The 14,503-nt window shown below is 38.9% G+C and overlaps 1 protein-coding gene across 1 annotated transcript in view; it reads left to right on the top strand.

Annotated features, from left to right (window-relative positions):
• The window catches only part of APBB1IP (amyloid beta (A4) precursor protein-binding, family B, member 1 interacting protein), a 49,465-nt gene that overhangs the window by 15,726 nt on the left and 19,236 nt on the right, over positions 1 to 14,503 (top strand). Inside the window, exons 7-9 of the mRNA XM_009890560.1 lie at positions 7,355 to 7,429; positions 8,755 to 8,898; positions 12,600 to 12,710. Coding sequence (XP_009888862.1) covers positions 7,355 to 7,429; positions 8,755 to 8,898; positions 12,600 to 12,710 — 330 coding nt within the window. The remainder of the gene's footprint in view (positions 1 to 7,354; positions 7,430 to 8,754; positions 8,899 to 12,599; positions 12,711 to 14,503) is intronic.

Consider the following 14,503-nt stretch of genomic DNA (forward strand, 5'->3'; position numbering starts at 1 on the left):
GAAAGAAAACTTATCCTGCGGTGTACATGGGTTGATGTCGATTTTTAATATGAAACAGCAAAGCCAAGTGTGGAAGTAAAACATACATGATGGCTCAAGATGTCATACTTTCTAATGCGCATAAACATACCTAGCGGTAGAGGTTCGACTGTACATTTGATTCGTACACTTGTAGTGTTATTTGGGCAAGTGGCTTAGGGCAAGGCTGTAAATCTCCCGCAGGATGTAAATCTTTGATGAAGATCCTGGGCATTTTGATTGTGATGCACTTCAGAAATAAACATGACTTAAACCAAAACCAGAATAAGAGTGTAGCTCTATCCTCCCATCTCAGGACATGCTGAGCTTGATCTGGATGTGTCTGCAGTCCTTCAGCCCCTCTGTGATAAGCTCTAAAATGAACAGCCCAAGGAAACTGCATCAGTTGTGGCTATCACACTATTGAAATATTTTGCCAGTAATAAACTCTAACCATCTGTCAGGCTTCGTAAATTCAAACGTTGTGAGACAGGCAGAATAGTACAGTCATATCAGCAGTTTGTCTTTTTGGCAGAAAATAATCAGTATTGTACAGACAGAGCTCACAGTAGGTAATGAAACATGGTAAAATACGTGATCTGGAGTGAGGCCCTGAAAAGGTAAACCAAGGGGAAATGCTGGGTTGGTGGGGAGCAGGGTGTATGATTACCTAACTACTTAGGAAATTATCGTGTAACCAATGGGAAACTGAAATCCAGTGCTCTGATACTGTTTTCTCAAAATGTTCAGCCGCCTCCTCCTAGCTCAGTCAAGGTTGCCTTGTAAACTCATTTTGTGAGTACAGAAATTGCAAAATGCTCTTTTTGACACAGCCACTAGTGGTAATGCAGCAGCAGTTGGATTCCTTATTGGTCTTACTGCTTATTCTGTCAGAGGTTGCCTGTGGAGATCTCACAGTTTTATAACTTGCAGATATTTTTCTGGAAAAAAAAAAAAAAAGAGGCAAATTCCAAAGGTGGCTAGATGCCTACAATTTATTCTTAGACAAATTAGTGATACAAAATTTTCATTACAGAAGTTGGAGGCAATTAAATGTTTAAAAAAAAAAAAAACCACCAAAAACAAAACACCTTATAAAGATGTCCCAATGCGTTGCTAGAACAAGCGGACCTCTGGAGAAGGTCTTTGACCTATGCCAGTATTCATTGTTTCTTTCTGTGAACTAGTTATGTACCTGGTACAGATTAAATAACAATTAATTAAATATGTTTCATTTTCTAAGGAGGAACTGAGGTATTGAAATGCAGGATTTATCAGCTGTGTCTGTGCTAGCAACGTGCTGCTCAGCTAATGCCAGTGGCTTTTTTTGAAGATCGTCATTCTTGTCATACAGTACTCTAACATTTTTCTACAGCTTTGTTTCTGAAAACAATTTTTTAAAGTATTTGTAATACATTTTAGAAAAAAAAATCTGCAAAATCCTCAGGTGTCCTCCTCTTCATGAAGACAGGCCCACTTTTGCCCTTTCCTCAATGTGATATAATTTACCCTGCAGTGAACTCAGTAAAAGACAGTTCCATGAGTGGCATCAGTTGAGTCATATACAGAGGTGGAGCATCACAAGTCTGTGACTAAAGAGTGAAAAAAAAAAATACATATTGGTACATGTGCAAATAAAGAAAACCTTTAGGGTTTCTTTTAGGAAAGGTGATGCTTTGTCATGTAGTTGAATGATGCTGTGCTTGACTCTTGAAAGGTTGTCAGGTCTCAATACCTCTTTTCAAAAAGCTTGAAGAATAATTTTCAGCTAAAAGAGACTCTAAGAAAAAGAAAAGTGACTGTAAATGCTTGTCACGCTCTTAGAACGCTCTGTTTTGCTTACATGGATTTTGAATTCCTGTGTTTTCTTTTGCTGATACAAGCAGACAGGATAAATTCAAACAGTGCAGGTGACACCACATGCCAGTGGGCTTTTTTCGTTTTTGCTTTTTATTATTTTTGGACAGTATTTATGAAAATTAATGAAAACCTGTACAGTGAGTATTTTATGCTTCTGCTCCCTCGTATGTAAGACAAAAGCAAGAGCTATACTCTCCAATTGAGAATCCATACACTGAATTGACATTTTATTTCTTCCGAAAGGCAAGAGTACTAAACAGCATGAGAAGGAGGTGAAGTAAGAATTTGTAATGTCTTTCGTAACAGGACAGCTATAGTGAGTTTCATGCTTGAATATTTATTTTGAAGTCAGTGACATTGAGCTAGTATCCACCAGGAGATACTTTTGTTTTTCACCACTTTGGCCACTTTTATGAATCAAGGTTTTTCTTTTGTCTCCACTGTTACCCAGTAAAGGAAACATAGAAGGGTGGGATCCTGATTATTGAGGGTGCTGGCAAATGCACAAAGAAATAGAAGTGAGAAAAGGGAAGTGTTTTTCACCGTACTCCAACTGTTTAGTAATTTTAATTTCTCTATTAGTGTATCTCAGACCATGGTATAGTTTCAGGTTGAAGATGCTACTTCAATAAATATTTTTCTTTCTCTGCCTGGGGACTGTAACACAGAAACAGTCTTTATACATTTGAAGCATTTTGCAGGTGACTTTTAATCAGTCTGTTAAGTGCTTTGCTGTTAGCTGCATCCTAGCTTACAAACGTCTTTCATTTGTTCCATGTTCCCCCATCTTTGAGCTGAAGACCATCATCTTCAAGGCATAAAGTCAGCTGTAGTGATTTCTTCAAACATTATAAAATCAAGTAAAGTTGAAAATCAATTTTTTGGGGCTTCAGAAGAGCTTTGCCTTTAGCTTCACTTGTTTATTTACATTTGTGATCTTCAGAGCAATTATAGGTATCTTCTAATATTTTTTTATGTGCGTTTTTTTTTAGGGGACACATCATGGTACGGGTTGCAGATATGACTGTGTTCTGTTTCATTTTTCCTACACAAACCGTGCTGCATTCAGTATGCAGTTACAAGGGGCTGAAATGCGATGTGAGCTGGCCAGAACCGCACTCATTCTGTGTGCAGTTTGGATGAGCATAAACAGGCGGCTCATTGCACAAAGAAGGTAGTCATGAGTATGGAGCAGCTGTCCTGTTTGCTGCACGCTGTCTGATCTGTGCTGTTGTGGACCTTGTAGATCTTCTGGAAAAACAGTTTCAATAGCTTAAAAGCAAAAATACAATCTAAGCGAAGGGGAAGCGGAGGAAGGATGCTGCCTTGAACACCTATTTTTTGCTATGTACTGACAAGTAGCTGCTGCATTCCAACTTGGATGGGTCTATGTATGAAAAAAGATGAAAGGTATGAGAGAGGTGCTGTTTCACTTAGGAAATTCTTTTTTACAGCTGTAGAGACATAGAACACCAATCAGAGTTTGGCAGTGCAGTGGTTAAGGCTACTGTTTCTACCATGATCCAAGTTCGGTTTGCTTACATGCCACCAGAGATGCCCTTTGAAACTGTTGAAAATACCTTCTGTCTTCCACAGAGTTATACAGTGGAGAGAGATACAGCCTGAAATTTTTTACCTGCCCTTCCACACAAGAGGAGATGACTGTATTCCTAAGTGGAAAGGTTGTATGGATAGATTAGTGGTACTTTACAGTACAAAGCACAAAATTAACTTAGGCTGGCTATAAAATCTTTACAGGATTTTCTTTTGTGTGTAAAAAAAAACTTTGTGCTAATGTAAAGCCACAGATGGGTCATCAGCTAGTTTTGCCCCTGTCCTGCATAAGCACAGGGAGAAATGCTGGCGTAAAGTCTCTTAAGGATGACATACCTGGCTAGCAGTACATGTCAAAACTGCCACTGTAGCTCTGCATTATTTTGAGTCAGGCAGAATGGCATGGGAGAGCAACTGGCTTTATGTCAGCTTCAGCTGGTCTGGGGTGTGTAGGCACAGTCAATAATTCAGCAAAAATGCTTGACTGCTCATCTCTGCAGCAAATAACCCAAACTGTGCAAACAAAGCAAACCCAAACTGTGCAAACAAAGCAAACCCAATGACAAAGTGTGTCAGCATACTTTGTTTTGTTTGTTAAAATAACCCTTTATGTTTGTGTTCTTATGTTATCAGCCCAAGAGGATGAATCCATCCTGTTAAGTAAGCTCAGCTCTCTATCAAAAGAAAGAGATTGTCTTTTGAACATAAAATAGTTAATTCTCAAATCTGTAGGCATATGAAGAGAGCTGCCCTGTAGCCACATCTTGTCCCATTAATGACCTGTCATCCCAAACCAAACATGCATTTCCCGGTGGTGTCCTCAGACAGGAAATAGCTTGCTTTTTATCATGACCTTTGACTACTGGACTTGGAATGACCTCTTGTGGACACATGTGGTTTGCCTCCTGTAGGATGAATGCTTCTGATCAAAAATAGGAGACCACACAGTGATAAAAAAAGTACAGTGTACAGTCTGCTCCCCTGTTTTTTAGCCACTGATAAATACTCCCAGATTTCAGGGCAGAGATGTAAAGGAGGTAATCGGTAATAAATGAAATGTGTGTTGACAGGTGAAAGATGACAGTGTACATCTGTGTAACATTGGTTTAGGTGACAGAGCCCCGTTTCCCTAATGAAAAAGCTGCGTTGTTAGAGATCCAGCATGGATATCATTACAAACTTTCTCTCTTTACCATTGATTATGTCAGTACAGGGTGGTCTGTGTTTCTGCTAAATAAATGCCAGATGCCTGAATGTGAATCAGTTGTAATCAGAGGAGCTTTGTTTTCTTCTTATCAGTGCACTGAAGGCTGACTGAGCCAGATGAATGCTCTCCCCATCATTAGTTAAGCTGATGAGCCAAGCCTTGTTGAGACAGTGATAAGGTGCACTTACCTTGATAAATCTTCATTGTGTATTTTAGGGGTTGTACTATGTCTTTATAATGATCTATATAAGAAGAAGGCCTACAGCTTGCATGTCCCTGTACTTTCCAAATCCATCCCAAAGTCTGGAGGCTCAACCCAGTCTAATAGTGCCCTCTGAGGTTTCTCTTCATACCTTCATCAGTGCAAAAGTGGGTGCGCCAACATCAAGCCAGCAGTGCTGAGATAGTGCTCCCCATCAAGAAGAGCTGTTGCACATGTACAGAAAACTTGGCTGCAGCTGCTCACAACAGTACCTTTTTTTCCAGTAGGATGAGTGGAGCATTGTCACTCAGTCAGACATGGTTTTGAACTACATGGGCAGGCATTGCTGTATGGGTTCTACTGAGAACACGCTTCTGAGCAGATTTTGTTTTGAGCTGGTTTAGGTTTTTTCCTCTATGAATACCGTTTTCAGATGCAGTCATGAAGCTGTGGTCATTAGTGTTTGCTTACCTTCATCCGTGGACTAAAAATGTGCCCAGGCAGTCTGGAGCCAGCTACGTGCTGCTGCATATTCTAGGGAAGAACGTTGCTGTGTTTCCTAGCATAACTGTCTATTGTATTGGATGTTCAAGCTTCATTTCTTACGTTCATACCACAGACATGGCATCAGCATAGGCCAAATTGCAGGTGGCTGCGTTTTTGATGTCCCCTGTATGACTTAATGTGAACTTTTAAGAGAGCAGTTTTTAAAGAACTGGTTTTGAGATCATCCACACCCCTTCCCCTTCCTCTCCTCGTTCCCCTCCAAAAACCATCTGCTGTGAGGCTTGTGTTCTGGCAGACAGCTGTTCACAGCGCTGCTTGAAAGAAAAGATGTGGTTGTGTGGAAGAGCAGGGTTTCACTTCAGATAAACCTCATTGCTGTAAACATGGTATGCTAGTAGGGCAGATTTGCTGCTTGTTTGTTTCTTTCTTATACTGTAGGAACAGCATGTTCCTTCATTTACACGCTTCTCGTTTGTCTTTTGGTAATGATTGCATTTGTGTTGCAGTTTAGTTGTTGTGGAGTTCTGGGCACGTAAATATGTTGCCACATTCTCATAGTCTTGAAACATGAAAAAATTGAGAGAGGTGAAAAGTCAGATAAACTCTTAGTTTTCTTCCTACAGAATTGCTTAAAAATTACAGAATTAGGAGTAATTTTTAAGTAGATAGCTTTCAAAATTTGTCAGGTTTTTACAGTTTTGTCTGTTTCCTAGACAGTGGTCTGTGTTTGTTTTATGCCCTTTTTTCTGCAAACTTAGCATTTTGACTAATTCCAGGGAAATCAGTAAGACTGTCCTATGCATCAGGTATTTTCCAAACCCAAGCTCCTCTTCTACATGTACTTTTGTTTAGAAAATGTTAAAACATGAGAACTTTTGAGTGGTACCATTCTGGCCTTAAGCCCATGTGTCCAAATGCTACTCGGTGCATGGCATGGTCCTTGCTCTACCTGCTTCCTTCACACCCAGCTCCCTTACTGTCTGCAGGCAGCCGGGCTCTGCGGTCTCGCCACGCTTGCTGGTGAGCAAAGCTGCTGCACATGCTTCCGCACACAAGTCCTAGCGTGCTCCGGAGTTACCTTCCCACTGCCTGAATTTGCACATCTGTCCAAGTGCTGTCCTGTTGTCCGTCTGTACAATGCAGATGGATGCAAAATTGGTTTTGCTGTTTAACAGTAGGTGAACTTATTTTTACTGGTAACTGTGTGCATGAGGCGCGGTGCTTCCTTGTTTGCAGGGGCAGACAGGCACTGAGTCCTCTAAGGGCGGCTGCAGCTTCGCAACCCCCTGTCACAGAAGTGGAGTGTCATTTCAAAGCGTGGACTTTTATTTCATTAGGCTGAAGCACAGGTGCCAAGATGTCATGGTGATCATTTCCTCTAGATTTTGGAATACCTTCTTCATGACATAAAAATACTTTGCAGAGCACGAACAGGGGTTTAAAAGTAGAAAATAGTAACTTTGAATAAAGGCTTTGGCATATAAGCACTTTTATTAAAAAATAAGACCTGAGCTATATCCAGAGTGCCAGATATGAAGTGTGCAAATTACCAAATTGGGTTGTTAGGAAAAATGCCTTCTAGTCTTTTGATACTGCATTGTATTCATTGTATATCAGCATGAAATAAAATGTTATGTACTCTACTGTCAGTAATAATATAGGAAGTGGTGAAAATTGGAATTATAAAATCAAACCCACTGATCCAGAAAAGCAGCCCAAAACATAAGCTAGTGTTTTTAAAAATTTTGGAGGCTGTATATAAATAGGCAAAAGTAATTTTGCATTACTTTTGAATTACATTCAAAATAAAGAATTAAAACTCATGAGCAGGCAGCTGTGATTGAAGTTTTCCATAAGAAGAGTCCGTAAGCATCTGCCTCTTGCCTCTGCTGGCTTGGGTATTCAATATTGAAAGACTGAGTAACTATTGAATGGGTTTGTAGTGATCTAGTTACTTGTATTGCTATCTTTATAACGAACATAAATTTCTTTTGTGTCTTAATCAGAATTTCTATCTGGCAAACAAAGGAAAGAATGAAAGCAAAGAAATGAATGATAAAAATAAAGAGGCTCTACTGGAGGTAAGCCAACTTTCTAAGTTGATGATGCAACTGTCACTAAAACTGTGCCATCATCTGCATCTGCTCTGCAACAACAGCATTTAGTTCTTTGTGGACAAACGTGTAACAACAGGATGGTTGGTGTCTTTGTGTCTAAGGTTTAATATCTGGATTTTCCTCTGCGTCTGCTGCTCACCATTAAAAATTCAGATTGTATCCCCTATCAGAGAAATTAAACGATGGAGAATTATTTTGTTATTATAGACCCCAATGCCATGAAATGCTTTTACTTAGTGTTTCTATGAAGAGTAATGCCATGATAACCATAAAAGCAGTGTTATATAAATACGAATAAAAGAAACACCTGTGCCACATCCTTAGGTCAGCCCTTGTGACTTTATATTGTTAGTAAGGTTGATCAGTAGCAAACAATTATCTTTCGGGTTAGAAGTAGATATACTTCTTACTACGTCAAATTATTAGCTGTGCTTCAACATAAAAAGAAGCTTTGCGCTTTTCCAGAAAGTCTGTTTAGCCTCGTGCCTTTCCTGATGAAGTTTTACTTCAGTGGTATGTTTGAGAGAGAAAAATCCAGAGCTGTATGAAGGAGAAGATTATCACAGTTCTCCTGGCAAGCATTTTGACTTCAGTAAAAGTTCACAAAGGAAATGCTGTTCTCAGGTGACTGACGATTCCCATTTCAAAATTAGTGCATCTCATGAAGGCACCAGATGTCAACCAGCAGAAGTCCTGGTAAATTCTAAATGAACACATTAAGTGATAAGTGTGTCTGCACTAAAAATTACCCAACAGTGGGTCCTTCAAGCAAACAATGAAGTATATTGTTTCAAGTGCTAGCACATATTTCAAAGTGAAAGCAGAGATTGAAGGGGAATTTTTTTCTTCAGCTGTTTTTAGAGCTGCGAGCAGTCTCTGAGGATTCTTTCTACAGAAGTATTTCTCTACAGAACCTATAGATACAGCAATAGGGAAAAAACAACAGCAGCAGTACCAACCATTCTGTTTTACTGCCTTCACTGAGCACATCTATGTCTAGTTAAAACCTTTTGTAGGTTTTTGTTTGTCCCTTTATAGAATGGAGGTTTTGCAAGCCGCCTTTTCCAGTATGAGCACCCAACTTGCATGGCTGAGTTACCACATCAGCTTGGAAAAGTTTCCTTTGCCTGCCTAAGGTGTTCATCTCCCTGGTATCTACATTCCCCATGTTCATATGTTCACTGTGACAGGAAATGTCTTTATTTTTCAAGGGAGCATTTTTCTCCTATTTATTAATAGGGTTGTGCTTAAATCAATTTATTTTGTGTATTATTATTCTTGTTGCACAGGAAAGCTTCTGTGGGACATCTGTCATTGTGCCAGAGCTTGAAGGGGCCCTTTATTTAAAAGAAGATGGAAAAAAGTCCTGGAAGAGGCGTTATTTTCTTCTACGAGCTTCTGGAATTTATTATGTACCCAAAGGAAAAACCAAGGTCAGGAAGCCAAATAATCCTTTTAGCAGTAAAACAATTCATGGAGGTGAAAGTGAAGAACTCCCAAGGTGACATTCTAAGAGCACTGTCTGGTGCATCTGAGAGGGTTGGGGGTTTTTTGGTTTAACTTTGACTACACCACTTGTGCAAATATTGGAATGTAGTCACTGAATCCTGTCACGTTTCTCTCCTTTTGATTTCTGTGGATAGATAAAAGCCTTAATGAAATAGCACTCCTCGGGAAGTCAGTAGGGGAAAGAAAAACAGCACAGCACCCTTCAGCTGGTGTTATGCTGCCAAAATGCTTCACTGTTATATGGGTTCCCTGTGGAAGAATATTTAACTAATTTCAAGTAAACTAATTTTTTGTCCTATTAGGTGGAATTTTACTTTGTTTCATACTGACTTTCTGCGACAGTAACCAGCACGCAGAAATGCTACACATTTTTTCCTACGGTCATCTTTACCTAGAGAATGCATTGTGCCTTTTAAGGCTTTTTAAGACTGCCCTTTGTGTAAAAAGAAGTGAGGCAGAAGCATCCACCTGACCAAATTAAATGCACTGACGTTTACTATTGCAAAATATTTAAAGAGTCTGAATTGCCAGCACTGGAGAAGCAAAGGGGTCCTGGATGTGTTGCACATAAGGGTGGCTGGCTTCTCATTTCCACAGGGATGAGGTAGAATGGTGGCTTCTGGGACTGGTGGTATTTTTTTGTGTGTGTTCTGAAAACCACTTCTGTTACCACTTACTGTTCTGCTAATGCTTCGTATTTGAAAATTCTGATGCTGTGGATGGAACTTTAGTTTCACAACACAGATCATAACAGTAAACTTTTCTGTTATTCTCTGACTAAGTAAATTACAAAGGAAAGAAAAAATTGATAGCTTGTAAAGGAATGCTGTGCTGCTGTTATGGTGATCCATGTTTATAACCAAATCTCAGTGAAACACAGACCTAGATTACCTTGCTGCTTTCACAGCAATTTATTTTGACTTTCCCTGACCCAGAGATAATGGCTTTCAGTCCTCAAATCATGTTGCACGCACACAACATTCTATCAGTTAGGCACTAGAATGCTATCTGAAAGGCACTTGAGGCTGAAAGAGTATAAAAATAGTAAAATGAAAAGTCCATCTTGGACATTTCCTTGTAGCCTGCCTCCAACGACGGCCAGTAGCACACTGCCAAAGCAGGACAGGCATATACTGGTAGTTGCCCAGCCTTTTTTCATCATCCAGTGACAGCCGTTTAGGTGGCTTTCCATCATAGTGCAAATGAGGAAAGTGCTTTCTTTTTTTCAGGTGATAGACTGCAAACATAGGCTCAGGATGGAACCCTGCAGTCACCTTGTAACAGCTGTTTAAGTTTAACATGTTGTTACCTGTTAGTCATTACAGCCTGTGTACCACCCTGCCTGTCACTGAGCCATTTCAAGGAACTGTGTGAGTGCTTCAAACTCACTATATTACCAACTCATGTACTCACAGGGAATGAGGACCTTGAACCTAGGTCTTTAGGAGATAGTCACAGCTCTTTAAAATGATGCCACAGTCAACTGTTTACTCCTGCTTCTGTAACAGCCTTCAGAAAAAGGAAGCATATGTCCATGAGAAGAGAGCCATTCCAGAGAAAGTCAAGTCTCTTAGCTCAAATCTGTGTTTAATGGTGATTTAAGTTAGTTACTGGACTCTGTATTGGAACAGGTACACATCTTTGTGGAGACAGTAATCTCTGATAGATGATCAGAGTGCAGTGAGGGTGCTAAGCATCTTAAAGCACTGCAGCAGAATTCAGTAGAGCTCTTTAGTCAAAGCCCTTAAATTATGAGAGTTCATCCCGTGTCAGGGTGGTATGAAGAGTGCACGTGCATCTTGCTGCAGCCATTCAGTTGTGGGTAGAGTGGTCTTCCATTGAGGTACAGAAACAAACACCTGGCGGACAATAGTATCGTCAGCTGCTGCAGCTGTTTTGAAATTCATCACGTAATCATGTTTTCACTTGTTACAAAAAAGCAAAGAAGTCTGGCTTACCTTTGGCAATTCATGTTGGCTGTAAAATACATTGCAAACGTGAAAATACAGGGACATGTTCAGGTGATTTTACATACATGCGTTTGGTGTTTTTTGTCGTTTGGGGTTTTTTGTTAACAAACCAGGCACCAGTCAGCACTGCTGTCTTAATTTCTTCAGTATTACTCTACTTATATCCTATTTAAAAACATGCTGGGTCACAAAGCAACAGAATCAGAATTACAGATACAAATTTAAAATTTGTTTCTGTTAATTGTGTTGCTTTGTCATGTTAACATAGCAGAAATAGAATAGGCTGCCCAGGGAGGTAGTGGATTCTCCATCCCTAGAGGTGTTTAAAAAAAGGGTAGATGTGGTGCTTAGGGACGTGGTTTAGAGGTGGTTTTGTCAGGGTAGGCTGATGGTTGGACTCGATGATCTTAAAGGTCCCTTCCAACCTTAGCGATTCTATGATTCTAAAAAATAGCAATAAGTGCCTTTGTCCCTTGCATAAAAATCTGTTCCTTACTTAGAAGAAAATAACAACTGCATTCATATTGGTCTTAATTGCCATTACCTGGTTCGTAAAGGAAAGGAACAACTCATTATATTGCATGGACTTGAGCACGTTTAGGAACTTAAAGTGTTGGAAAATCCCAGGTCCACACAGTTAATGACAAAATCCCTGACGTCAGCTTCAGGGGAGACAAGGGAGAGAGAGGAGCCCTGTCTGCATACAGTATGAAGTGTTTCCTCTCCCCACAAATCTTACTTGCAAACTTGATTTGTAAATAACCCAACTCAAAGGCATATTGTAACGAAAGTTATCAGTAAGAATGAGAACAGCATAGAAGAACCATCATAAGCGGAAGTATAACGCCATTCTTAGGGGTAGAGAGGGTTTGTGGGGTTTTATTTTCTTTTCTCTTCTTTTGACAATTTCCTTATTTCTCAGTTTAGCCAACAGTGACCATATGACATGGCCATTTTTGCATTTCCACTCAAAGGATTGCAAAAGTTATGCTTTGTATGCAGAATTCTGCATTGAGGAGTGTGCTAGCACCAGAAACCTTGTTACTTTAGTAACATATTGTGAACAAACAAATAATATGTTAAACAAAAAAGGAATGATGCCAGTAAATTTGAGAAAATTTAAAGCCAAACCGATGACAAGTGTGCTTATTTCCTTATTAGAATTTGTTTGTTACATATACCAAAGAAAAACAAGCTTGCAAAGCAATTTAGAACCCCAAACCTTCTTTCTCTACTCAGAATTGTAAGGGTGTAGTTGCAAGGCCTATATCTATTTTACTAAAACTATTTCTTATTATGGTGTTCTATGTGATCTTATAAGCCATAAGCCAAAATCTCCACACAAAGCAATAAAGCACAGCAAAACGAGAACAACAGTAAAATGTTGCAGTTTTATATATTATTCCTAATATATACTGACCCTCTTTCAATTGTTAGTTTAAGAATGCACACACTTAAAATTCATCTTTCTTCATTCAACTTCATGACAGTTAAAAAAATAAAAAGCATTGGCATTCATGCACTTGAAAAAAGTCCTATTAAATTCATGACAGTTAATAAAAAGCATTGGCGTTCATGCACTTGAAAAAAGTCCTATTAATGAGTTTCAAAATTCGATTCGTTCTAACAATGATGTGCTTGGTTTTCATTTGTAGACATCACGGGATCTGGCATGCTTCATTCAATTTGAGAACATGAACGTTTATTATGGTTCTCAACACAAAGTGAAATACAAGGCACCTACAGATCACTGCTTTGTCTTAAAGGTAATGTACGAGAAAAATAAGTTCTGCAAATGTCATACCATCAAAATTCAATTCGTTCTAACAATGATGTGCTTGGTTTTCATTTGTAGACATCACGGGATCTGGCATGCTTCATTCAATTTGAGAACATGAACGTTTATTATGGTTCTCAACACAAAGTGAAATACAAGGCACCTACAGATCACTGCTTTGTCTTAAAGGTAATGTACGAGAAAAATAAGTTCTGCAAATGTCATACACAATTTCTTTTATTATGTACCCATGTTTAAGTTTGAAGCTCCAGGGACCCCAATGAGATAGAATACCACCTGCAAAATCATGTCTTTTTTTTCTTCTTTGCTTCGTTGTTGATCAGCAACATACCTTTAGAAGCTTAATTTTAAGGACTGGTAGTCCTATTATCTATGTCTACACTCCATCTATAAAGTTGTCTTCAAAACAAGGCTGAATATGCTTCCAGTGACTGACTGTTCAGGCCACTGGACACGTCTGGACAAATAGCACACAAGGCAGATATATGATGAGAAGACTGGCAGACTCTAATATTTTTGAGCACTATGGACTATATACTAAAAAGTATGTCTGCTTTTTATGGCAGTGTAGTCATACCTGTTAAGTGGTTTGTCGAACTGAAATGCAAAATCTTGCAGGAATAGACATCTCAGATGACATATTTTATTGTACAACTATTTTTGGCTTGAGTGCAAATGATACTGTTCACGCACTCATGAAAATCAGTGCTTGTTGTTGAAGTAAGTATCTCATTGCTGCCTCTCGAGGTAATACCACAGCAAATAGGCTGGGAATTCTGCATTCTTCTCAGGAAAGGAAAAGAAGCCTGTGCTTTTCACATGGTTCAGATAGCAGAAATGAAGCTTTGAGGTTGCGGTAATTAGTCCTTGCTTGTTATCTGTCATTAATACAGATTTTAGAATACAGTCGGATTACTGTGTACAATACAGAAGATAATCTTGTTGCTGCTTCTCTGTTTAAATGCCTGCAGTGCAAACAGATATTAGAAAACACAGTATCTTGCCATCTCCGGAAAAAAAAGCACAGGAAACATTCACATCAGAGGTCACTTACAATACCACATTTCTGGCTGTAGCTGCACACTTACAGCACTTTTTAATTCAGTTTCAAAATGTCTGCTAGCCTAATTTACACATGGCCAAGCAGAAGTGGTCTATAGACCCAGACTTATTTTCTGAAGCAGATGTATCTAATTAACACAGATAAGCAGTTTTAATACTATAGTTCTCCACAAAATGCTCTGCAAAACCCACTTCATCCATTTTGTAAAACAGGTGAGCCTTCTGAAGTTTACAGGTAAGCACTATTTCTGAAAAATGAAAAAAAAAAAAATAAAAGGAAAAGGAGACCTGATTTTGTGAATAAGGGGAAATTAATTTTCTAAACAGATCACTGGTAAAAGAAGTATCTGACTAATTTAATAACGGTTATTCACATTTTGTTCAGATGAAAATAAAAGCCTGATTTTCGAAGTGTATGTAGCAATGTGTTTAACTGTTCACAATGATTAGGAAAACTTTTTGGACTTATTGCCATCTTTTGTGGAAAGAGGTATGCTATAAATAAGAACTTACACCAAAAAAAAGTCACTACTCGACTAAAATACTTGCTTTATTGGATGTGGGATGTTAGCACTATACCCTCAACATGAAATGGGAAGAACAAGATCAAAAGCTCACTAGGGAAAGGTTTATGGCTTACAAAGGTTTGAAACCTACTTAGCAAAACCGTTTACTCTGATGTTTCTAAAAGGTTTGTGG

This window comes from Charadrius vociferus, unplaced genomic scaffold, assembly GCF_000708025.1.
Source record: "Charadrius vociferus isolate BGI_N301 unplaced genomic scaffold, ASM70802v2 scaffold1038, whole genome shotgun sequence".
Classification (NCBI taxonomy): Eukaryota; Metazoa; Chordata; class Aves; order Charadriiformes; family Charadriidae; genus Charadrius; species Charadrius vociferus.